Source organism: Lates calcarifer, linkage group LG7_2 (genome assembly GCF_001640805.2).
Source record: "Lates calcarifer isolate ASB-BC8 linkage group LG7_2, TLL_Latcal_v3, whole genome shotgun sequence".
Lineage (NCBI taxonomy): Eukaryota > Metazoa > Chordata > Actinopteri > Centropomidae > Lates > Lates calcarifer.
The window spans coordinates 13,767,883-13,791,750 of record NC_066854.1 but is presented as its reverse complement, the minus strand read 5'-3'; the positions used below and the strand labels follow the sequence as shown (position 1 = coordinate 13,791,750).

General features: G+C 40.8%; 2 protein-coding genes across 3 annotated transcripts in view; one reads left to right on the top strand and one right to left on the bottom strand.

Annotated features, from left to right (window-relative positions):
• Window positions 1-1,061: 1,061 nt before the first annotated feature.
• Window positions 1,062-23,836, top strand: slx9 (SLX9 ribosome biogenesis factor). The gene is made up of 6 exons (XM_051065866.1): window positions 1,062-1,529; window positions 1,921-2,041; window positions 14,373-14,441; window positions 21,365-21,542; window positions 23,259-23,324; window positions 23,427-23,836. The coding sequence occupies exons 1-6, from the start codon at window positions 1,347-1,349 to the stop codon at window positions 23,551-23,553; spliced, it is 744 nt and encodes a 247-aa protein (XP_050921823.1). The 5' UTR covers window positions 1,062-1,346; the 3' UTR covers window positions 23,554-23,836.
• prkx (protein kinase X-linked) overlaps window positions 15,454-23,868 on the bottom strand; it is a 268,673-nt gene continuing 260,258 nt past the window's right edge. For both annotated transcript variants that reach the window (XM_051065862.1, XM_051065863.1), the window contains exon 9: window positions 15,454-15,701. In XM_051065862.1, the coding sequence (XP_050921819.1) occupies window positions 15,671-15,701 (31 nt within the window). In that variant the 3' untranslated portion in view covers window positions 15,454-15,670. The remainder of the gene's footprint in view (window positions 15,702-23,868) is intronic.

The window sequence follows — 23,868 nt, the reverse complement described above, 5'->3', positions numbered from 1 at the left end:
TGGTTGCCAGGAGGGGGTGGGGTTTTCTGTGCAGGGGTACTGTTGTGTGCCTCGAGCGAGCGGAGAAGTTGTTCAGCTTGGTCAGCAGAGAGGTGTCACAGGTCTGTGGTATAGGCCTGTAGTCCATGATGGTCTGTATCCCCCACCAAAGACTCCAAGTGTCTCTGCTGTCGCTGAAGCAATGGGTTATCCTCCTGGAGTACTGCCTCTTGACCTATCTGATGCCTTGGGACAGGTTGGCCCTAGCTGTCCTCAGGCCCACCTTGTCCCCAGCTCTGAAGGCAGCATTCCAAGCCTCCCCTGTCAGCCATGGCTTCTGATTGGTCCAAACAGTGATGGTCTTGGTGTCTGTGACATCATCAGTGCACTTTGTGATGTAGGCAGTGACAGTTTCTGTGTACTCCTGGAGGTCCATAGTGTCGTTGTAGGTGGCAGCCTGTTTGAACACATTCCAGTGTTTGGTGGTGAAACAGTCTTCAAGTGCCTCTGAAGACCCTTCTGGCCACTCACACCTGCTTGTGAAACACCTGCTATTAGAAAATGAATGATGAATTCCATTTGTTCTAGAGCAAGATGCATTATTTCTGCCTACTGCAGAAAAACTGATGCTTTCCTGAACAAGGAAAAGAATACTGCTCTGGATCCTATTTCTATCCGATTTATTTCTCTACATGCATTAGAAATTGTGTACAATTTACTTGAAGTACATTCTGCTGATGATACTTCTTTACTCTTGGTTGAGTGGAATTTGAATGCAGGACTTTTACCTGTAATGGAGTATTTTTCAGTGTGTATGTTTTCAGATATTGGGGCATTTGTGCTACTTACGTACGTTTTCTATATATATCACTAAACTGAAATTGTTTTTCAGACATTCCTGTCTTATGGCAAGTCATTACTTTTCTGCTTTCATTAGGTTTTAAATGCAGCGCAAAGTTACTAATTTAATTACATTTAAAGAAACAATTTCAAAACATTTACGAGCGGAACCTTCTTCAACGCTGTTTTCCTCCGACCCTTTAGCCTAGGTGCACCAGTCACGCTTGTCATTTACTTCTGTTATAACTTTTCAGATTAAAACATTTCCTTATTAATGTGCTCTGTTCATGTTATTTAAGGAGTAAAACTGAAAATAAAATGACCAGCAAAGAGAAATTCAGAGAAAATCGCAGAGCACTTTCCCACAAAATGTCCACGAATATAATTTGTGCATAAGTGTAACTGAGTAAAAGACGAGTTTCCGGTGGTGGTGTAGTTGCATTGATACTTGTCCCACGCTGTCGACACGGGGTGAAGAAACACCACTTCAGGAGGTACGCAGCTGTTTAACACAAAATCAAGTTAAGATGGTTGGAAAGATAAAACATGTTCGTCAGAAGCTTCACCAGGAGCTGTTGAAGCTGGACAGGCCGAGCAGCCTCACTGCACCCCCCGCTTCTAGGCTGCCTCCGAGGTTAGAGAAGCCCTCTGTCCTGGACCTACACAGCTTTACTCCTGCACCTCTGGAGAACAAGCAGAGGGATAAACAGGTATGTCAGAAGAAATGTGGAAGTAAATGACGCTGACTGTGACACTAGCAACCAATAAGTGAACCAAGAACAAGACAAACTTCCCTCAGCCTGTGACTTCAGTTAGTTAGTTATATCTGGTGTTTTAATCGTTAGACACACCACAGGCTGTATGACCACAATAAGAGACAGAAAACCAGCACAGTGCTCCAGGAGAGAATCCTTTTATTGGACAAGTTATTTAATTCAGTGAAAAAATTTCTTGTTTTAACACGTCACTGAAAAAAGTTGAATCAATTCAAAGACTGTACTTTTAACCACAGTAACCGCTTCCTCATTTAGTGGAATTATTGGATACATATGTTAGATAATAGACTTGTACTCATCTACTTAAATTCTGAACACCTCACAGGCACCGACAGAGAGCTCCTTCCCCTCTGGGATCTTTGCTGGCACTAAAATCACCCCAGAGGCTCTGGTACAAACACTGAATTTTGAGGAAACTCCAGATGTACCCATACATCCCAAAAAAGGTAAGACTTACTGGACATACATCAGACTGAGGTCAGTCTGTGTGATTGTTCCCTCCTGTCACCCACTCATTGCTTTGTAGTTTAAGGGTTGTTAATCATAATGGGAAATTGCAATGTGAATACAAAGTCATCAAAACAACCCAAGACAATTAAAAGACCAAAAAGTACACTACTCACAATAAGTTAGGGATATTGTTATTTACATGAGTGCCCCAATATGTAAGGCACACTGTACACAGTGAGACCATTACGTGGAAAACACAAAATGAGGCAATACAATTGCCTCCCTATCCCAAAAATCTCTGAAATGTATGTATGACATCCACTGAGTCTCTCACAATATCCTTAACTTATTGTGAGTAGAGTATATACAAAATTACACAATGATAGTGCTCAGTAACGTAGATATTCTAAACTGATATCAAGTATTTATTTAATAACAAAAGCGCGCGCGTGTGTGTATACATACATACATACGCGTGCACACACACACACACACACACACACATATATATATATACACACACATATGTATATACACACATATGTATAATATATGTGTGTGTACAGTGCAGGTACTGGCACTTAAGCTTTACTTGATGCAACCAGCACAAGCCCCTGGAAATAATGGGTTTCAGAGCACACTCAGCTGTGTGTCATACTTTTATCCTCTCTGAGCCAAAGCAGAAGTGTCCCTGATAGGATTGTCAAAGCTTGTAGACTGAGTTCAGTTCTGCAGTTATTGCATGATATTGTAATGTTGTCAGTGAACATTATAAACAGTACTGGATAGATGACCAATAAATGAAAAAGCAACACAGGAATGAATGTAGATGTCCAGAGTGAGCAGTCTGTCCTTGGAAAATTGGAGGCTTTTACACATGAAGTCATGACACTGTGGGGAATGTCTCACACAGAATTTTAACAGCTGGCAGGAATTACTTTTTTTGGCACAGAGTGAGATGAAATGAAGTCTTGACTATTAAGAGTGTTCTGCATAAGTAGTGTGCAGAGAGGATGTTTGAATGTCATCACTTAAAGCTTGGTACAAAGCAATAAATGCAGAGACATTGGTAGTAATGAGGAAAATGAAGCTAACTTCAGGTGAAACTGTTTATTTACCTTTACTATACACAAGTGATGTCACTGGTTACTGATGTCAGAGGCAAACACTACACATTGTGAGAGCCTGGGCGGGTGGGCGATCCTCCCAAAAAATCACATCACTATCTTTTTAGCACAGGATTCAGATCTCTCCTCTTAATGTGTTGATGAGGATATGCAGACTGTTAGTCCTAATGCCAATACCAGCTGACAGTGGGTGAAAGGCGAAGCTGTTGGTTATGAACAGTCAACCAGTCACCCAGGCCTCCCAGCTGCTTAGGACTTGCTGGAAGGATTACTGAAGGTGCTAGACTACTACTTGCTACTGGGGACTGCTAACAATAGCAGCAAATGATTTGGGGGTTCCAAGGTGCGGAGCTGGGCTTCTAATTCACTGAGCCTTGCCTCCATTATTGTAAATAAATTACATTTATTACATGTACCGGTCATTGCTCAAGGAGGCAGAGGAGTAACTACATATAAGACACACGAGCAAGAGAGAGCTTAGCAGTTAGCTAAAGCAGTTAGCTAAAGCTAACTAGTTAGCTAAAGGCTAACTGCTAAGCCAAAGAGACAACTAAGCCAAAAGAGACAACTGTGAATTAGCGAGAAAGTTGGTAAAAGAGGGAGAGTTCAATGCTTGAACAGAACTAGTGCAAATTTATATTTTCATGATTGATCACAATATAGAATTGTCAGATCGGCCATCTCAATTGGGAGGGACGGGCAGCAACTGGTTCTGAAGACTTTAAATCAGAGTTTTTACATATAACGTTTGATTTTATCTGCTTACTGGTGAACACTGACCAACCCAGACAGGAACAGACCTAGTCCAACTGATGAAGCCTGGAACAGAACTGTGCCAAATCGGCCATTCTGCTAACATTATCACAGGCAGCTCAGCAGTCAGAATGTGTGGGCCCTTAGCAGAACTCCAGGGTAGTTCCAGCACAAAACCAGCTTCTGATTAGTTCATTAAGTTTGTTTACATCATCAACACAAAGACTATGTTCAACACTGCATTAGCACAGTTGCTAAAGCAGGGGCGCTGCCCTCTGGCAAAGAAGTGAAACCTGGCCCTATTGTTGCGTGGCACGTCCACACTGATTCCCATGCAGGTCCAGAACTTATCAACTGCAAATCTTTCTAATCTGTTTTCACTCACAGTCTTTGTCTGACACTGGCTCACAGAAAGCACATTAATCAGACCACAACCAAAAGTTAAATTTTTAGCCATGACTATAATCAGTATATTTCTCACTGGTAATTTTTGTCATATTAACAAGTGAAATTGACAGTTAGCACTGGTTGCAATTGAGAAGCCTGCAATCTGAATGTTTCCATCAGTGATCTTTGCTAATAAAAAGACATATCATAAAGATATGGTTAACAATTTGCAACATCTTGCAGCACATATTAAAGGGGTGAGGACTCCAGTGGCTTCCCAGCTGATGGCAGGGTGGGTGGATAATTATTATCTGCTCACAGGTAGTGTGTAGAATGGAATTGGGACAACTGAAGAACAGTCTTGTATCATTGCATTCTCTGCTTACTAGATGGTGTTTAAGACTTAGGATTGTCCTCATGCAGCAGCAACCCCGCAGCAGACTACAGTAAAGGATTTTGGGGATATTTGTCCCACTAATGAAGGCTGTTGGAACATCTCATTCCAGCTTTTAAATAGCAGCTTAAAAAGGCTGGCACACAAATCTGAGAAGAGCTGTTTAGGGACAAAAAAAGACAATTAAAGGGATGAGGGCAGTGAATGGGGTTGTGTGTTAAGAAGGCACTGATGGCTGTGGGCTGCCAAGCACACAGTGCTGCATGAGGCCTCACCAAACAACGGCCCTCTGCTATTTATAGAGCAGGCATCGTATAAATTTAGCTCATGCATGAAATCAAGGTTTAACTGCATCAGTGTTTCCATCCTTCAAGGGGAAGACACTGCTGTTATTTCTGTTATTGATTAATCTGTCTTTTATCTGTTCATTTATTTGATAGTTTTAGTTTAGACTATACTGTTTAAGAAAATGGTGAAAAGGAACAAAGGAAGGAATCTGACATCCAACCAAGAGTTCTAAACCCAAGGATATTCCATATTATGTCAGTTCCATTGGTATAAAACATTAAAAAAAAAAAACAGTAAATCACATTAATTTATTCAATCATGCAATTTTTTTGACATTCTCTCTTGAGTACCTAACTCACAGCTTCCAGTCTCTGTAAGATGACTTTCATGCTGTAGTAAAATAAAGTGTCTCAAGTGAAGGTGTGGAACGTCAAACTAAAAAAAAACCTACACCACCACAACATGCTTTGAAAGATGGTCAGCATTGATATATACAGTTGTTCTCAAAATTATTCATACCCTTGCAAATTTTTTTTTTTATTATTTTTGTGATGAAATGACTGCATTTTTTCAAGTTTGTTTATGAGTTATGTGACCAACAAGTGAAAGAATGACACGAAACGCTTCATTTCAGGGGTATTTTATTAATGGATTAAAAAACCCTTGTAACCCTTTCCTTCACTGTGGGCATACACAAAGATGTTGACGTAGCATAGCCTTTGTTTTTTTTTAGGACTGCTTCTAGATGATTCTTGTGTCCACAAGCTTCCTGCATGTCTCCTGTGGAATGTTGGCCCACTCTTCCTTGGTGAAAGCCTCAAGCTTGGTCAGGTTGGTCGGTTTCCTAGCCATCACTCTGGTCTTCAAGTGATGCCACAAGTTCTCGATGGGATTCAGGTCAGGACTCTGATTTGGCTATTCTAGGACGTTGGCATCATTGTCCTTGAACAATTTCTTCACTACCTTGGCAGTGTGTTTAGGATCATTGTCTTGCTGGTACGTCCAGTTGTGGTCAAGATGGAGTTTCTCAGCAGAGTCCCTCACGTTTTCATCAAGGATCCTGATGTAATCCTCCTTTCTCATGATTCCTTGGACCTTCACAAGGTTCCCTGTGCCACTGGAAGAGAAGCATCCCCATAGCATTATGTTTCCACCACCATATTTGACTGTGGGCACAGTGTTCTTTGGCTTGTATGCATCTCCTTTCTTCCTCCCTATTCAGCATCCATACGGCCAAATAACTCTTAACTTCGTTTCATCAGACCACAGGATGTTGACCAAAAGCTGGGATCTTGCTTCAGATGACCTCTAGCAAAGGCCAGGCGAGCCTCCACATGTTTCTTCCTGAGCAGCGGTGTCTTCCAAGGCCTACGTCCATGGAGACCTCCTCTGTGCAAGACTCACTCGATGGTGGACCATGACACCTTTGTCCCTGCACGGTCAAGCGTTTCAGTTAGGGCCTTGGTTGTGGTCTGGGGGCTGTTGACCTCTCGGCAGATTTTCCTGGCAAGTTTGGGGGACACCTTATGCATCCTGCCACGTCCTCTTGTGCTTGTTGATTATGCTCTGGACGGTTGCCACAGGGACATCATACTGCTTTGAAATGGCCTTGTAACCCTTTCCTTCACTGTGGGCATACACAAAGATGTTGACGTAGGGCCACATTTAGCTCCTTCTTCTTGACCATGATGACCAGAAATTGAGAATGACCAGAACACTTTTCCTCTATTTATACTCTTCTGGAAAGATGCTATTTTTTAAAATCAGTGTTTAACATTTGGTCAACAATGTTAAAGTTAGTTATTCCATTGTAACATCTTGAAATAACTACCGGACAAAGATTAACACATTTGGGACATGTTTGGGGTATGAATAATTTTGAACATGGTATTTTTTGGGAATCCATGAATTAAAATACCCCTCAAATGAAGAGTTTCTTGAATTGTGTATTATTGTCATTCTTTCACTTGTTGGTCACATATAACTCATAAACAAACTTGAAAAAATGCAATGATTTCATCACAAAAATAAAAAATCACAAAAATTAGCAAGGGTATGAATAATTTTGAGGACAACTGTATATGTATGTGTATGTGTGTATATATATTGGAGGTAGACTGATATGTTTTTTTCAGGGCCGATACAGATTATTAGTAGTCAAGGAGGCCGATAACCGATATTTGGAGCCGATATTCATTTGCAGTAAAAGTGAAAATATAGGCGTCAAAATTTAGAATAATACAAACTCCAACACTTAACTTTGTTTAAATGCCTTTAAGCATATGTTTATTAAACAGCTTTTCAGATTTACAACATGTTAAAGGTTTTTTTTTATCTTAGACAATAGACATCTTTGTTTTAAAAGTCTAACAAAAAGTGCAGGGAGCTCCCAGGCTCAGCAGCATGTCTTAGACTTAGACTTAGAGACTTAGACTAGACTTTATTGATCCCTTGGGATGACTCCCTCAGGGAAATTAAGTTTCCAGCAGCTTATATGGACAGAAGCAGCACACAGGACAGTTTGCAAACAACAACAGTAACTGCTTGTAAACAGGTATAGAGAATAGAATAAAGAAATAAACAATAAAAAGTAAACTCTTAATAGGATAAAAAAATATACACTGTAAACTCTTAACTAAATATACAAACTATAAATAGAATAAAATAAGAATGAGATAGGATAAATAAAGTTAAATGAAAACTTAAACAAATAAATAGCTCCCTAAAGTTTTCTACAGTAAATAAAGAAACATATATCTGCTCTCCAGAGCTTTTCCACCCGCCCTGTGTGTGAGCACTGTGCATGCACAGCTTTCACTGCTGATTGGCTGTTACCCGTGCCGGGCTCTGTGTGTAACCAATCAGATGGTGCTGTGGGTGGAACAATGCTGGAGACAGAGTAGTGACTGCAGACAGAGAGGTGTGGTTGCATCAGAGCCAAAATAACCCCGTTTTAAAATGCCGATAATCAGCCCGGCCGATAATCGGTCTATCCCTAATAAATAAATAAATAAATAATTTTTTTTTTTTTTTTACAATACTCACAATAAGTTAAGGATATTGTGAGAGATTCAGTGGATGTCATACATACACTTCAGAGATTTTTGGGATAGGGAGGCAATTGTATTGGGGTGATAGACACACCTCATTTTGTGTTTTCCACGTAATGGTCTCACTGTGTACAGTGTGCCCTACATATTGGGGCACTCATGTAAATAACAATATCCCTAACTTATTGTGAGTAGTGTGTGTGTATATATATATATATATATATATATATATATATATATATATATTCAGAGCATGCAGTGGAAGAAATGTTATCTGCATGTGATGTAAAAATGGAAATGGTTTCTGGGTGACAATCTACAATTCTTCAGAGGGTTGTTTGGTCAGGATGGTGGATCTGTTTAGAGTAAAATCCTGTCAAACCAAAGTGATCCATGTAGTGATTACAATGTTTTAAATGTTGCTTTGGGATTACCATTCAAAATTTGTTGCATATTAAATGTACAGAATCCTCTTAGGACAAAGAACCTTTCTTTTGGAATATGATTTGTATTTGTTACAGTAACACTATTCTCAATTGAGGTAATTCTCTGGCAGGTGATATGGAAGTGACTTACTATTTGTGAACTCAGCAAACCCAGCAGATTTCCCACCAAACATACAGTAAGAGGATGGAAAACACTGGACCCTCTCAGACATGCACTTCATTACATCAGTGTATTGGCAGTTTTACATGTTGGCTTCATGTCTGAATAAGCCCTTCAGTCACTTTTCTGCAGAAGCCACATTGGCAGTCTGATTAGGATGGGCCGACGTGTAGAATATTTTGTAACATGCACAGCACAGCTCAACTCCACAAAGGACAAACATGACAAAATACACAAGGAGGGATAGTAAAGAGTGTCTTATTTCATTTCCTTTATAGTGTGTGAGGATGGCTGCAAAGTGATTTTTTGTCAATAGGTAGACAAGAGTTCATTTTATTAACTTTAGTTTTATTGTGTTGAATGGGCAGAGTAATAATTGGTGGAATTCCCCTTTTAATATGTAAATTAGTTCAAGAATCTCTTTCCAGATTTGGAAACAACCTGGTCCCTTTGGACCCCTGCAGTGGTCATAGAGAAAGAAAAATACATGTAGAGGTCACGTTTCACTACACTGAGCACTCAGAATGGTATTGCCTGCACACAGGATATATTTAGTTCCCACATTTAATGAATTTGTTCCCACATTTTAGTCAATTCATGCTTATTAGATCCAGAGAGCCAACACAGCAGACGGCCTTTCTCCCTGAAGCATGAAGTGCACTGCGCCTGCTTCAGTTGTATCAGTGTTTATTATTTGCTAGCCAGACAACAATTAGTCATTAATTAGGTGATGTAATTAGCCTATATTATTTAAATACATGATACATTATGTAGAAAGATAACCACACTGCTTTATCTGTGCATTTACCTCACTGAGGCTGAAGCTGTTGGGGCGCACACCGGGCTCTCATTCTCGTTACGTCTCAGACACCCAGTGCACACCAGACCTTTGAGCATTGGGTTGCTGTTCGGTGCAATACAGTAGGGAAATAAGTATTCAACAAACCACAATTTCTTTCATTAAATATATTTCCAATATAGCAATTCACATGAAATTTAGACCAGACATTGGTATTAGTGAAGTATAACTACACAGATAAAGAAATCGGAACATTCCAATCCATGAAAAAATTATATGTAATAGTGTGGAATGACAAAGGAAAAAAGTATTGAACACACTAACTGAAAATGATTTAATACTTGGTGGAGAAGCCTTTTTTTGTAATGACAGCTTCAAGAAGCCTCTTGTATAAAAAAAACTAATTTCTCACAGTGTTCAGGTGGGGTTTTGGCCTATTCTTCTGCACAAACAGTCTTTCAATCTGAATGATTCCTGGGGGCCCAGTGATGAATCTTGATCTTCAGTTCCTTCCTTGTGTTTAAATCTGATTAGCTGGCCCATTCCAACACATTTGAAACCATTGGATCTTTTGGATATTATAGCTGCTCTTCCCCTTTTCTATCTACATTCTTATTTCCATCTGATGGGATATTACATAGGTATAGATAGACTCATTTCATTTTAATAACCTTAATGCTGAAAAAGCTTCTTAATTTCTCTGTTCCCCATTATCTCTCCACTCTTTCCACTCTATCGCAACACTTCTGCCATCCATCCACCTTTACATCACTACCACTATTTTCTGTGTCTACCTCCACCCCCCAGACGGAGGCTCTGAGTCCAGTACACAGGGTGCAGTAAGGTGAGGAGTCTGAGCAGGATGTTGAGTGTGGGTGGAGGGGGGGACCTGGGTGGGATGTTAGCCTCTAGCCAGCCTTAATCACAGCTATCCATTTCATCTAGCAGCAGGAAGACGATGCTCCCAATGGGAGCAGACTGGTGGTAAAGCCCCCACCCCCACACACAAGAGACACCCCCACTCATGAGAGATTAGATTTCTCCACCTCTACCCGCATATGTAGTCAGCAGCAGATTTCTATCTCTGCCTGTTCTCTTACTGCAAACAGCAGCAGCAACACTTGTGTAGTTTAGCATTGTGGTGGCAGATAAAGGCCTGCCAGGATCTCTTGAGATAATGTGCCTGTCTGAACAGCACCCACTGACACTCGAGCACATGGCATATGTACACAGCAGGTTTCATACACCCAATACAACACTAAGTGGTTGGATTTAATTAAATATTTGCCATTTATTTAAACTTTGGAGGTTGGAGCTCATTAAAGTCCGTGTAAAGCAGTAATACTTAAAAAAATATAGAATTCGCTTTCAAAATCCTGACAAAATAAGGTGCTCTCTCTGCTCTGAGATGCTGGGGGCGTGTCTGCTGCTGTCCACGAAGGTGGGGAGGGAGATGGTCGGTTTGGCCTCATTCAAAAGTGACAGTAGATTATTGGTGAATTCCTGTTGTGAAACGGTCACTGCAGAGACGGGTGTTGGCGGTGTTCCTCAGCTTTCCATCATAGCATTCAGGGAAGATGCATTTGTGTGACAACGGCATAGCTACCTAGTAACACTTGTAATAACATGCAGTCAACCAGGAGAAGCACTGATGGTAATGCAGTACAAATATTTGTAATGGCTGAAGTTTTAGGGGTGGGGTTATGCTGAGTGATAGCTCCAGTGTGTCATCGAGGCACCGTTTCAGACCCACCCATAAAATCCTGAAAATGAAACTGGTGAATCGGTCTAACTCCACAATGCGGTAATACGTAGTTTACAGTCTTTTCACATGTTTTAAGGAACTATTTTCTGACATAAATAATGTGTTCAGACACAAATCTCTGAATTTGCTTTACACAAACACTAAAGGAAAAACCAATTCCAATTCCTAACAAATCTGGGTAGATCATCATATTCAAACAAACAAACACAGTTGTGAATACATGTATACATATATTACTACATGTACTACAACACACACATATCCATATCTACATATATATGTATACACACAAAATACCATATTTACTGCACATACACATATACATAGATACAGATACATCTCTCCACACAACTTATATCTTGTACATACACATACATTTTTATTCACATCCACATAGACACACTCCTACGCATATTTATTTATTCATACTGATAAAGAGGGATAAATGAATAGATAGATAAATGAAATGTACGACCTGCATGCTGAGACATCATCTTATTGAATTCCCATATTTCCTCCGATGGCAGACCATCGGTGTGTGACTGTAGCAGAGTGCTCCATATAGAGAACAAGCACTGTGTGAATGGGTGAATATGACATGAGTAATCAACAACATGAGTGTAGTGCATTTTGAGTCAGTGAGATCAATAGGCCAGCTCTCTGTCCTGCTCGTGCTGCTAGGACAGGACACAACACATCACAGCCTGCTCTGCTCATTGAAATGACAGGTGGCCTATCTGTTGCCTCTGAACTATGAACTCTGCCGAGCTGGAGCTGCTGCAAATCAATGGATAGAAACAAGGCCAGGCACAACATTGCATCATTTAGTTCATGTTTCTTCATTATTGAATGTCATGTAAACTATAAAACACCCAAAACAGAGTGTTGTCTACACCATTCCCAGCATTTCTGGATCTGGTTTGATATAAAGGCAATGTTCAGCTGGGCAAATGACATATTTGTTGAGTAAATACAAGCCCTTCAGCACACACACATCAAAAACAAGCCTTTCTTTAAATGTAATTGTGCCATGTGTAAAGGTTTGGCCACCCTAACTCTAACCCAAACCTTTGCACTTGCCACAGTTGCCGGTGACTTGTTCTCTACTTTTTAATTTTGTGAAATGAAAACTGTAAAAGTGTATTGCCATTTCAAGAAATGTGTGATGTGTGTTAACAGCAGGGTTTGAATCAACTAAATATGGAATTTGTTCAAGGCGGACAAACTTTTGCATGCAACACAGAACCAGTGATTTTTATTTTGTGTGTATGGTGTATACATACTGTTAATATATACTGTATATGTACATCTATTTACTGGGGGTTCACACGCAGCATTAAAACTGTAACTGTTGATTATTGTATATCAGTATATTATCCCAAGTATAGTCTGATTTCAGCCCCAGGCCATTTTAAGAAATGATGGTAAAGGTCTTTACTGTTGATTACTGACTGACAGTTCCTTCTTCCTCATTGCTTGGTTTTTGCTCTGATATGCATTATCAGTTGTGAGACCTTATTTAGACAACTGTGTGCCTTTTCAAAGCATGTCCAATCAATTGAATTTACCACAGGTGGACTCCAGTCAAGGCATAGAAGCATCTCAAATATAATGAAGAGAAAAGGGAAGAACCTGAGCTAAATTTCAAATGTCATAGTAAAGGGTCTGAATACTTATGTCAATGTGATAATTCTAATAAAAAGACTGAAACTGCAATACAATCATCCACTATATCATGGATCATTGCGTATCGCTGCGATATGATAGGAAGATGATGCTACGATACACTCCGCTGCCTGCCTGTTAGTACCACTGTAAATACAGCCTGTTGAGCTCCGTTCTATTTAAAGTTAGGGTGAGCTGTATATTTTTTAAATATTACACATTACACCTATTTTATTGTCTTCCAGCTGCTTGTGTCATGTGACTATTCTGGTCCAATCATGTTCAAGTACTCATACCTGTGGTAAAGGTTGGGCTAATTTAATTAGCTCAAAATGAATGAGATTACAGACCCTCTAGGCACATTCAAGTCAGCAGTGTGGGCACATTCAAAAAACAAGGTTGAACCCAAACCATGGCTCAGAAATTAAGGTGTGACCTGAACAGTGGATTTGGAGAATTCACACGGTGAAATGTGTCAGTCATCTAAATTTTATAATCATGTTCCCCAAGATTTTTACTTGCTGTCTTCCCATAGAAATAAAATGTGTGAGTTCCAGTGTAACAAAGCATTTCCCCAGAATAAAAAAGACCCCCTGACAAGGGTGTAAATGTACAAATTTTCTGGTGGCCAGTGTGCAGCCTCACTGCAAAAGTAGTTCTGGATGTTCGTCATTCACCATCCCTCCTCACATTTCTTATTTCCATCACTGAGCTGAAGAGATCACGGAAAAGCCCTATCACTGATGTTGTCTGGTTCTTTTCCTTTTTCCTGGAGACTGTTGACTGTTTCTTTTCTATCAGAGTTGTTTCTGCATCCTTTGACATTCTCAGCTTGTCACATCACAGTGTGTTTTCTCAGCCTTCTGCTGTCATGAAAAGTAGGGAGGGAAATAGATATTCACTGGAGGTCAAATACCATTTAAGTTCTTCCCATAAAGGGGGCTGTAGATAGGACTTGTATTATTTTTCAGAGTTTTTTTCTCGTGGAACTGACTCTATCTTCTGTTTGCATCCAGTGAAGCTTTTTTTTCTCCTCCACAGTATTTCCATTATTAATAAATGAATAATGGACTGTATCAGTTTTAAAGTTAGACTAAAGGTCCCTTAAGACTGGCTCATTTCTGTTTATTTATTGTATCATTTTAATCATGTTTGTCTATGTTTAAAAAAAATCAGCTAACAGTTAATCAGCTCATTTATAGAGCACATTAAAAAAACACGATCAAAGAACTTCACAGAGAGATGAAATTTATAGGATTATTAGATTGATGATTACAATCAAACAGAAACACAGGGATGATGCAATAAAAACACAGACATGAATAAGAGGATATACACTGATCAACCACGACATTAAAACCACTTGTTCTAATCCTGTGGCTAATTGGTGTAAGTAAATGAATAAGAGCGTTTTATGTATTTTTAACACATTTATGAATGTGCCTCTCTTCATGTTTAATCTATCTCTCTCTCTCTCTCTCTATTTTTGACAGGCCCAGAAGAGAAGAGAGTCAAGTCAAAGAAGGAGACAATGAAGGAGAGGAGGGAGAGGTGGCTCAACAGTGAGTTTCTATCATACACTCAGCACTTGAGATACTGGTTACAGCGCTGATAGACAGTTTTAAGTCACATTGAGTTTTGATGAAAACTACAGTGAGCAGCTGTGCTAGGAAATGATTGAGCCTTTAAAAATAGATAAATAGAACTGTGTTTCAGGTCTATTTTACCTCTGACAGCATTATTCTGTACATTTCTTATTCAACATTCAGCATCACTGTCTGTCTCAGCATCATTAAAGATGTTAACTGTTGTCAGTCAGCTAAAAATGAATTAAGTTAAAAGTAGAAAATATTTTTTCTAATAATAATAATAATAATAATTAAATAAAATACAATAAAATACTTTTCTGACCAGTGAGTGAATCGGTGGGTTTTGGTCTTTATGGATGAATGTCCATCTGTAGGTGTCTCTGTCTCTATAACTCCTCTCCCCAACACCACCACCATTATCACTGCCGCCATCATCTCCCATAATTGCGATCTGGCCTGTAACTTTACCCTTTTGCTGAGCCAATCAATTCCTCAGTAACACAACACATATCCTCTGCAGGCATATAATTAGGTGCTAATGGCTGGGCGACTCAGTCCTGCTGAAACCCAAGACTGGCCCCTGACAGTTTTCAGGAATTCAAAGAAAATTAGAGTGAAATATGAGCTTCATTTAGATCATGGACACAGGATCGGGACAGCAGAGTTAGATAAGTGTGGACTCGGAAAGACCAGTACAATAAGCTTGAAATTTCAATTCAATTCAATTCAATTTTATTTATATAGCGCCGTATCACAACAACAGTCATCTCAAGGCACTTTTCATATAGAGCAGGTCTAGACCATACTCTTTAAAATAGGTATTTACAGAGAGAGACCCAACAAATCCCACCAAGAGCAAGCACTAGGCGACAGTGGCAAGGAAAAACTTCCTTTTAAGAGGCAGAAACCTCGAGCAGAACCGGACTCAGGGTGGGCGGCCATCTGCCTCGACCGGTTGGGTTAAGAAGGAGGGGGGGGGGGGGTAGAGAAAGGCGAAAGAAGAACATAGCATAACACAGGTTCCATATCAGATGTAAGATGAGGCCAGTAATACAGCAGTAGTAGTGATAGTAGTGATAATTAAAGTATTAACTGCTAACACAGCAATACAACTAATAGCAGTAGCAGTATAAGTAATTTCTAATTCTAGCAGCAGGTGTTGAGTGGAGTTGTAGGAGCAGCAGGAGACTTGTCATCACAGATCAGACTCTACAGCTCCAGAGGAAGAAATACCTGCAGAAAGAGACAGAAGAGGAGAGAGAGACGGAAGAGCACAATACTACAGGAAAGGGGAGATATTGAGTTAGTAACATGTAACATGGGATATGAATCCATATTGAGTGGAGAGAGAGAGAGAGAGAGAGAGAGAGAGAGAGAGAGAGAGAGAGAAAGAGAGGAGCTCAGTGCATCATGGGAGATCTCCCGGCAGTCTAGGCCTATAGCAGCATAACTAAGGGATGGTTCAAGCCTGAGCCAACCCTAACTATAAGCTTTATCAAAGAGGAAAGTTTTAAGCCTACTCTTAAAGGTACAGAGGGTGTCTGCCTCCCGGACCGAAACTGGGAGAAGGTTCCACAGTAGAGGAGCCTGATAACTGAAGGCTCTGCCTCCCATTCTACTCTTGGAAACTCTGGGAACCACCAGTAAACCAGCATTTTGGGAGCGCAGAGTCCTGGTGGGATTGTAGGGGACTATGAGATCTTTAAGGTAAGATGGAGCCTGACCATTAAGGGCTTTGTAAGTGAGGAGGAGGATTTTGAATTCTATTCTGGATTTGACTGGGAGCCAATGTAGAGAGGCTAACACAGGAGAAATGTGATCTCTTTTCCTAGTTCCTGTCAGTAGTCGTGCTGCAGCATTTTGAATCAGCTGCAGAGTCTTTAGAGACTTGTTGGGGCAGCCTGATAATAATGAATTACAGTAGTCCAGCCTAGAAGTAACAAATGCATGGACTAGTTTTTCTGCATCTTTTTGGGACAGAAAATGTCTAATTTTGGAGATGTTACGCAGATGAAAAAAGGCAGTCCTAGAAGTTTGTTTTATGTGTGAGGTAAAGGACAAATCCTGATCAAAGGTGACTCCCAGATTCTTTACAGTGGAGCTGGGAGCCAGGGCAATGTTGTCTAATGGAGCTACATCATTAGAAAGTTTGTTTCTGATGTGTTCAGGACCAATTATAATGATTTCAGTTTTATCTGAGTTTAGTAGTAAGAAGTTGCTTGTCATCCAGATTTTAATGTCCCTAAGACAAGCTTGGAGTTTGGCTAGATGATTGGTTTCATTAGGTTCCATTGACAGATAAAGCTGTGTATCATCTGCATAACAATGGAAATTTATGGAGTGTTTCCTGATAATATTGCCCAAGGGAAGCATATACAAAGTGAAGAGGATTGGTCCAAGCACTGACCCTTGTGGAACTCCATGTCTAACTTTTGTGTGTATGGAGGAGTTGTTGTTAACATGTACAAACTGAAGCCTATCAGATAGATAGGACTTAAACCAGTTTAGTGCCGTTCCTTTAATGCCAATAAAGTGCTCCAGTCTCTGTAAAAGGATGTGATGGTCAATTGTATCAAAAGCAGCACTGAGATCTAACAAGACAAGTACAGAAACAAGACCGTTGTCTGATGCTATCAGAAGGTCGTTCGTAACTTTTACAAGTGCCGTCTCTGTGCTGTGATACAACCTAAATCCTGACTGAAAAACCTCAAATAAACTATTGTCCTGTAGAAAGTCGCACAACTGTTTTGCAACTGCTTTCTCCAGGATCTTAGAAAGAAAGGGGAGGTTAGATATAGGTCTGTAGTTGGTTAATACATCTGGATCTAGAGTGGGCTTTTTTAGAAGAGGTTTGATTACAGCTGTTTTATACGTCTGCGGAACATAACCTGTTAACAAGGACAGATTTAACATATCTAATACAGGACTGCAAATTAAGGGCAGAGCTTCCTTAAGCAGCCTAGTTGGGATGGGGTCTAAGAGACAGGTTGAAGGTTTAGATGCTGAGATAATTGATGTGAGCTGGGCTAGGTCGATGGTAGAAAAGGAGTCAAGGTTAGGTTTTGCAGCTGACTCTATGGATCCTGTGTTATGGCATAAATCTGTACTGATTGAAGGCAGGATGTGATTAATTTTATCTCTAATGGTAGAGATTTTATCATTAAAGAAGTTCATAAAATCATTGCTACTGAGGGTTATAGGGATGCGTGGATCTATAGAGCTGTGACTCTCTGTCAGCCTGGCTACAGTGCTGAAGAGAAACCTGGGGTTGTTCTTATTATCTTCTATTAATGATGAGTAATAGGCGCCTCTTGCATTACAGAGGGCCTTTTTATATCTTTTGACACTATCCTGCCAAGCTAAGTGGGATTCTTCCAGTTTGGTGGAACGCCACACTCTTTCAAGCCTACGTGCTGTTTGTTTCAGTGTACGGGTTTGGGAGTTGAACCATGGAGCTTGCCTCTTTCTCTTTATTGTTTTCATTTTTAGGGGGACGATGGAATCTAAAGTGGTACGTAATGAGTCTGCAACACTGTCTACAAGATGATCAAGCTGGGAGGGAGTAGCTTCTGCAAAATTAAGATGAGGCACTGGACCTAAGTTAGTGGGAATCATTTCCTTGAATTTAACTACTGCATTATCGGAAATATTTCTAGTCAGGATGTTTTTTGCTGATAATACATAATCCAGCAATATAAAGTCGAAAGTGATTAAGAAGTGGTCTGATAGAATGGGATTCTGTGGGAAGACTGTTACATGTTCAATGTCAATACCATAAGCTAAAACAAGGTCGAGAGTGTGACTGAAACAGTGAGTGGGTTTATCTACACACTGAGAGAAGCCAATAAAGTCTAGTAAAGAGGAAAAAGCAGAGCTAAGGCTGTCATTGTTGACATCAACGTGAATATTGAAGTCGCCTACAATAATAACTTTATCTGTTTTAAGTACCAAACTCGACAGGAACTCTGAAAATTCAGATAAGAAATCAGAGTATGGACCAGGAGGACGGTACACTACAACAAATAGAACTGGCTTTAATGTTTTCCACCTTGGATGGGACAGACTAAGAACAAGACTTTCAAATGAATTATAACTGAGTTTAGGTTTAGGGTTAATTAATAAAGTGGAGTTGAAAATGGCTGCGACTCCACCTCCACGGCCAGTGTCTCTGGGAATGTGAGTATTAATATGACTGGGGGGGGTTGATTCATTCAGGCTAACATACTCATCCTGACACAGCCAGGTTTCAGTCAGACAGAATAGATCAAGATGGTGATCTGATATCAAATCATTTACTAGTACAGCTTTGGATGAGAGAGATCTGATATTGAGTAATCCGCATTTAATTATTTTATTTTGCTGAACATTTGAGGTGGATGTGCTGATTTTTATTAGATTATTGTGACTAACTCCTCTTTTGTTGACCTTTGGTTTAGTTAATTTAAATGGTCGGGGGGCAGACACAGTCTCTATAGGGTAATGGAGGGGTGACTGCTCTAAAGGAGGCACAGAGAAGCGTGTAAGACTGCAGCTCTGTCTCCTGGCCTGAACTCTGGATTGTCGGGGCTTTGGCTTCCTAATAAACTCTGTCAGATTTCTGGATATGAGAGATGCTCCATCAAAAGTGGGATGAATGCCGTCTCTCCTAACCAGACCAGGTCTCCCCCAGAAACTCTTCCAATGATCTACAAAGCCCACATCGTTTTCTGGACACCACCTCGACAGCCAGCGGTTGAGTGAAGACATGCGGCTATACATGTCATCACTGGTCAGATTGGGCAGGGGACCAGAGAAAACTACGGTGTCCGACATGGTCTTTGCAAGTGTACACACCGAGTCAATATTAACTTTAGTGACCTCCGACTGGCGTAGTCGGGTGTCATTAGCGCCGACGTGAATAACAATTTTATTGTATCTACGCTTATCCTTAGCCAGCAGCTTTAAATAAGATTCAATGTCGCCCGCTCTGGCCCCGGGAATACATTTAACTATGGTCGCTGGAGTCGCTATCTTCACGTTCCGCAAAATGGAGTCGCCAATCACCAGAGTTGGCTCCTCAGCGGGTGTGTCGCTGAGCGGGGAGTATCTGTTAGAAACGTGAACTGGGTGGTGGTCAGCAGTGGGCTTCTGCTTACGACTACGCCTGTCCTTACGAACAGTCACCCAGCTAGCCTGCTTTCCCGGCTGCTCGGGAACTGCCGGGGGAATGCTAACAGGAGCTATGCTAGGCTGCTCCGCACCGGCTACGGGGGGCTGTTTAGCACTAGCTGCTGAATTAGTTTCCATGGTGCGGAGCCGGGACTCTAATTCGCTAAGCCTCGCCTCGAGTACAGAAAACAGACTACATTTATTACACATACCATTATCATTAAACGAGGCAGAGGAGTAACTGAACATCTGACACGCAGAGCAAGAGAAGGCAGGAGAGGGAGAAGGAGAGCGAGAGGCCATGGCTGAGAGTTCAGCTAAATCAGTAGCAGAAGATAGCGTGAATCGATAAAGTACCACACAGAAAGTGGAGAAAGTTGGTGATTTAGCAACTACTGTTACTGTGAAAGTGCAGATTAAATTGGTGATAGAGTCACAGAAGTAATGTCGATAAAAAGAAAGTATCTAGTCTGAGACAGGTATACACCAAACGATGATCTCCAAACACCGGTAACCGGAAGTGACGGAATACGCTTACCGCAGTGAAATGTGACTGTAAATGGTTTGCATAGTAGTCAGTGTTATTTAGCCAAGGATCCAAGGATGCATGGGGAAAGGCATCAGACATGTTTCCTGTATGTCTGTGCATATTCTATATGGCCTACTGGACAAAGTGTTGACCACAAATCTAGTCAAAGCTTGTATATACATCACACTGCTTATACAAGTCCTTGTGGTTAATACTAGACCTTGGTCATAGGCTGGTTTTCTGTCTGAATATGAAACCTTTATGAACCTATCATAAGCACACAATTCACCTTATTGCAAACAAATCAAGATTCATCAATTTTCAGTTTCCAGAATATTTGTGGAGAAATGAAATGTTCTAATCTGATGCAGGCAGGTTCTATAATTTGTGGCCAGAAAAGGCCAGAAAATACCAAATGTGATTGTAGGAAAGTAGCTGACATACAGTGAAACTTTCCAACAGAGCACTGATCCATCCCATTTTAAAACAGTTTGTTCTGATGTAATGCATAAAGAACCTGGTGATATACAGTACTGTGCAAAAGTTTTAGATTTAATGATGCACAGACTTTTTTTCATACCTGTGTTTTTCATTTTTTTAGAAACACCACAAAGTAAGAATTGCTTTATTGGGAACTGGGCTGTATTAAAGTACTATATATGTGAAACAAACCGATAAAGGGATGAAAGCAGCTGACATTATGAAGAATAAAAATGTGAGGCTATAAAGTAATGAATATGTTAATTGTGTATTACATCATCTGGAGACATGAGAGCACCTTTTTTGAGCAACCTTTAGCTACTTTCCATTGGCAGTAGTCATTTACAGCAGTTCCTTAATTTTTTCAACATGTTCTCTATTTCACACATTGACCAAACACAGTTCAGCCATATACTAGGTTTTGACCTAGTCTTTTGATCTAATGTAGCTGAATGATAGCAGAGGGTAGACTGTATTTTTTAAATGGTTGATGATTGCGTTCACAGGCAGAGTGGTTTTATCAACTGGAAATGAGGATGACCTTTGTAAAACTCTAGCATCAGACTGGAAAATGTGTTCTTCATTTCCCCAGATCTTTAAACTGTTAAATGCTTCAGACTGACATTTTTCCGTACCTTCACTTCAGTGTGGAGCAGATGGAGACCACTTACTCTTCACTTTACCTTTCATTGTAGAGTTTCTCCTGGATGTAACTTGCCTTCTCTCTGTCTCCTCTCAGAGATCAGCTCCATCAAACAGGCCCAGGAGCAGCAGGTGGCCGAGGCACGCAGACAGGCCACCCCCGTGGTCGGAGACCTGAGGCCACTGGTCGACGCCCTGCCAGAGCTCTGTCAGCTCCTTGACCCCCCCACCACTGTAGGCCCCACTGCTCGCCGCAAGAACAGGAAAAACAAAGTGTAAGTGCCAAGGTGGACGTTCAGCAGGCATCAAGTGTGAATCTGACAGTTGTCCTTCAGACCAGTAAATGTGAACCAAGAGCAGCACACCCTGTATGTGTTTGAGTTCAACACAAAGATTCAGCAGTATAGATGGTGTCAGCATCAGCAGACCGACTGATGAGACTCCATCTGCTGCCTGCCCTCACACTGTTACTAACACACTGTCAGCTGTTTACCCAGCTAATATTTGATGGAAAAGTGTAGTGATGTGAAAGTTGAGCTTGATTTCATGTGGATTTGTAAGGACTAGAGATGATGCTGGTGACAGACTGTAACAAACATCATATCCCAGTATTAGTCACACTACTATAGGTGCTGTCTGAGAGTGTAGTGTGTTCACACTGGAAAGGTTAGAAACATTTTTTTACTCCAAACAGCCAGTGTCCATAACACAAAGGCAATGGAGTAGCACAGAGCTGGAAAAAATCTAATCTGATTGGACATGGTGGTGAAACAGCTCCAGGAGCAGCTCACCCAAACAAACCCAGAAATGAACTACCAGGACTTGAACCAGACTAGTTACTTGAAAGCTGGGATCTGGACAAAGGCAGAACTGAGAAATGTTGGACCTTAACCTGGCTGGTAGACACAGACTGGATTGGCAAGGATTTCACAGCTATTAACATTAATTTACAAGTTGTCAGAACAAAACTTTGTGTCTTACCTAATAAAATAAGGAGCCTTCTCTCCTGAGCCTGGCTGAAGTGGATATAATTCATCCTCTTTGGCAAGTTGGTCAAATGCATCCAGGTTTTCTGTTCTTCCTTGCTGCTGACTGAAACAGCATGGGTCATTATTTCAGCTTAGATGTCCACTTGCTGTCAAATCCAAGTTATTTTGAATCTGAATTATGTTGCATCTAATTTAATAATCCACTCAGGGGCACAATACACATAATGTTAAACAGACCTGGGACCCTACGGGACCTGTAGGACCACAAGAAACACAGATCTGAACCCGTACAGGTCCTGGGTTGGTCGTAGGGTTTAATTAGACTCCTTAATAGTGTTTCCCACCTTCTCTGAGGTCATTCAGACAAAAAGTCATTGTCAAATTTGTTTTCAACGCATCCCAAATTCAGTCCCAGAATCTGCAGTGTTTCTCCCTAATCCTGCCATTGTAAAGTGCCGGTCGAGCGGTGGTCAGATGTGTGTGGCTCACATGTTTCTACACACTGTCTCCTGTCTGTGGTCAGGTTCAATCAGGACAGTGGATGCCTCATTGTCACTGTACCCAGAGTAACCAAGCAGGGCAGAGGCATGTACTGCAGCTGAACTCAGTTTGGACCAGTACCTCAGTGTGAGTCGAGATTTGAAAAGCTTTAATTCAGTTCCTGATTTAATTCAGGTGGAATGACTATGAGTAATAAGACGGAGGTAGGTGAGTTTAAAGGTTTAGTCTTAATTAGGATTGATAAAGAGAGAGGACTTCACATTAGTGACGGGAGCACACAGAGGGTATGGGAGACAGTCGTCCTCCTTCGATGCAGATGCAAAATAAAAGCAAACACAAACTGTGGTACAGAGAGAGTAAATCTCATCACACATTCACATGCTGCCAGTTCTGTGCACTTCTACCATGGAATTATATATGACATGAAAAATGTCTATTGTCCATGTCTTAGTCCTCTCTGTAATCATGTTCCTGTTCCCATGTCCTCCCTTGTCCCTCTAGGCCAGTGAAGAGGCCCGAGCCCACAGACTTCAGTCAGATGAAACAGTCGCAGAAACGTAAACTCCTGTAAGCAGATTTTTTTTCTTTGCTGGTTCAGTCAACATTCCTGCACAGTTAGCAGTGAAAATGCACTTTTCTTAACAGTAATATGTTTTACTGTTACTGCAGAGAAACAGAGAGCAGCCGCTTCAGCGACGCAGTGAAGACTCTCTCTGGCAAAATGAATCCTCTGGCTGACATTGGTGAACAGCTGAGGAAGAGGATGAGGCAAGAGGAAGAGCAAGGTCCCAGCTAAAAGAAGCAGCAGCGGCTCAACTGAGACTCAAATGCTTCCAGACTTTAAAGATCCCTGAATCCTGGCCTACACTTGCCTTTGTCTAGGAAACCCAAACCTGTCCACTCTCGTTAAAAAGGAGGAAGAACCTGTAACCTGGAAGCTCCTGACTGGACCCAGATACACAGCAAAGAGTGGCATTAAGTGTGGCATTTGTAAATGGTGACTTTAACAGAGGTTCATTAGGGTTCCTCTTTCCTCGTTTCCTCTACAGTAATAAATCACAATTCATTCAAAGCTCAAATTGAATGTGTATTTTCTTATTTTAAGTTATAT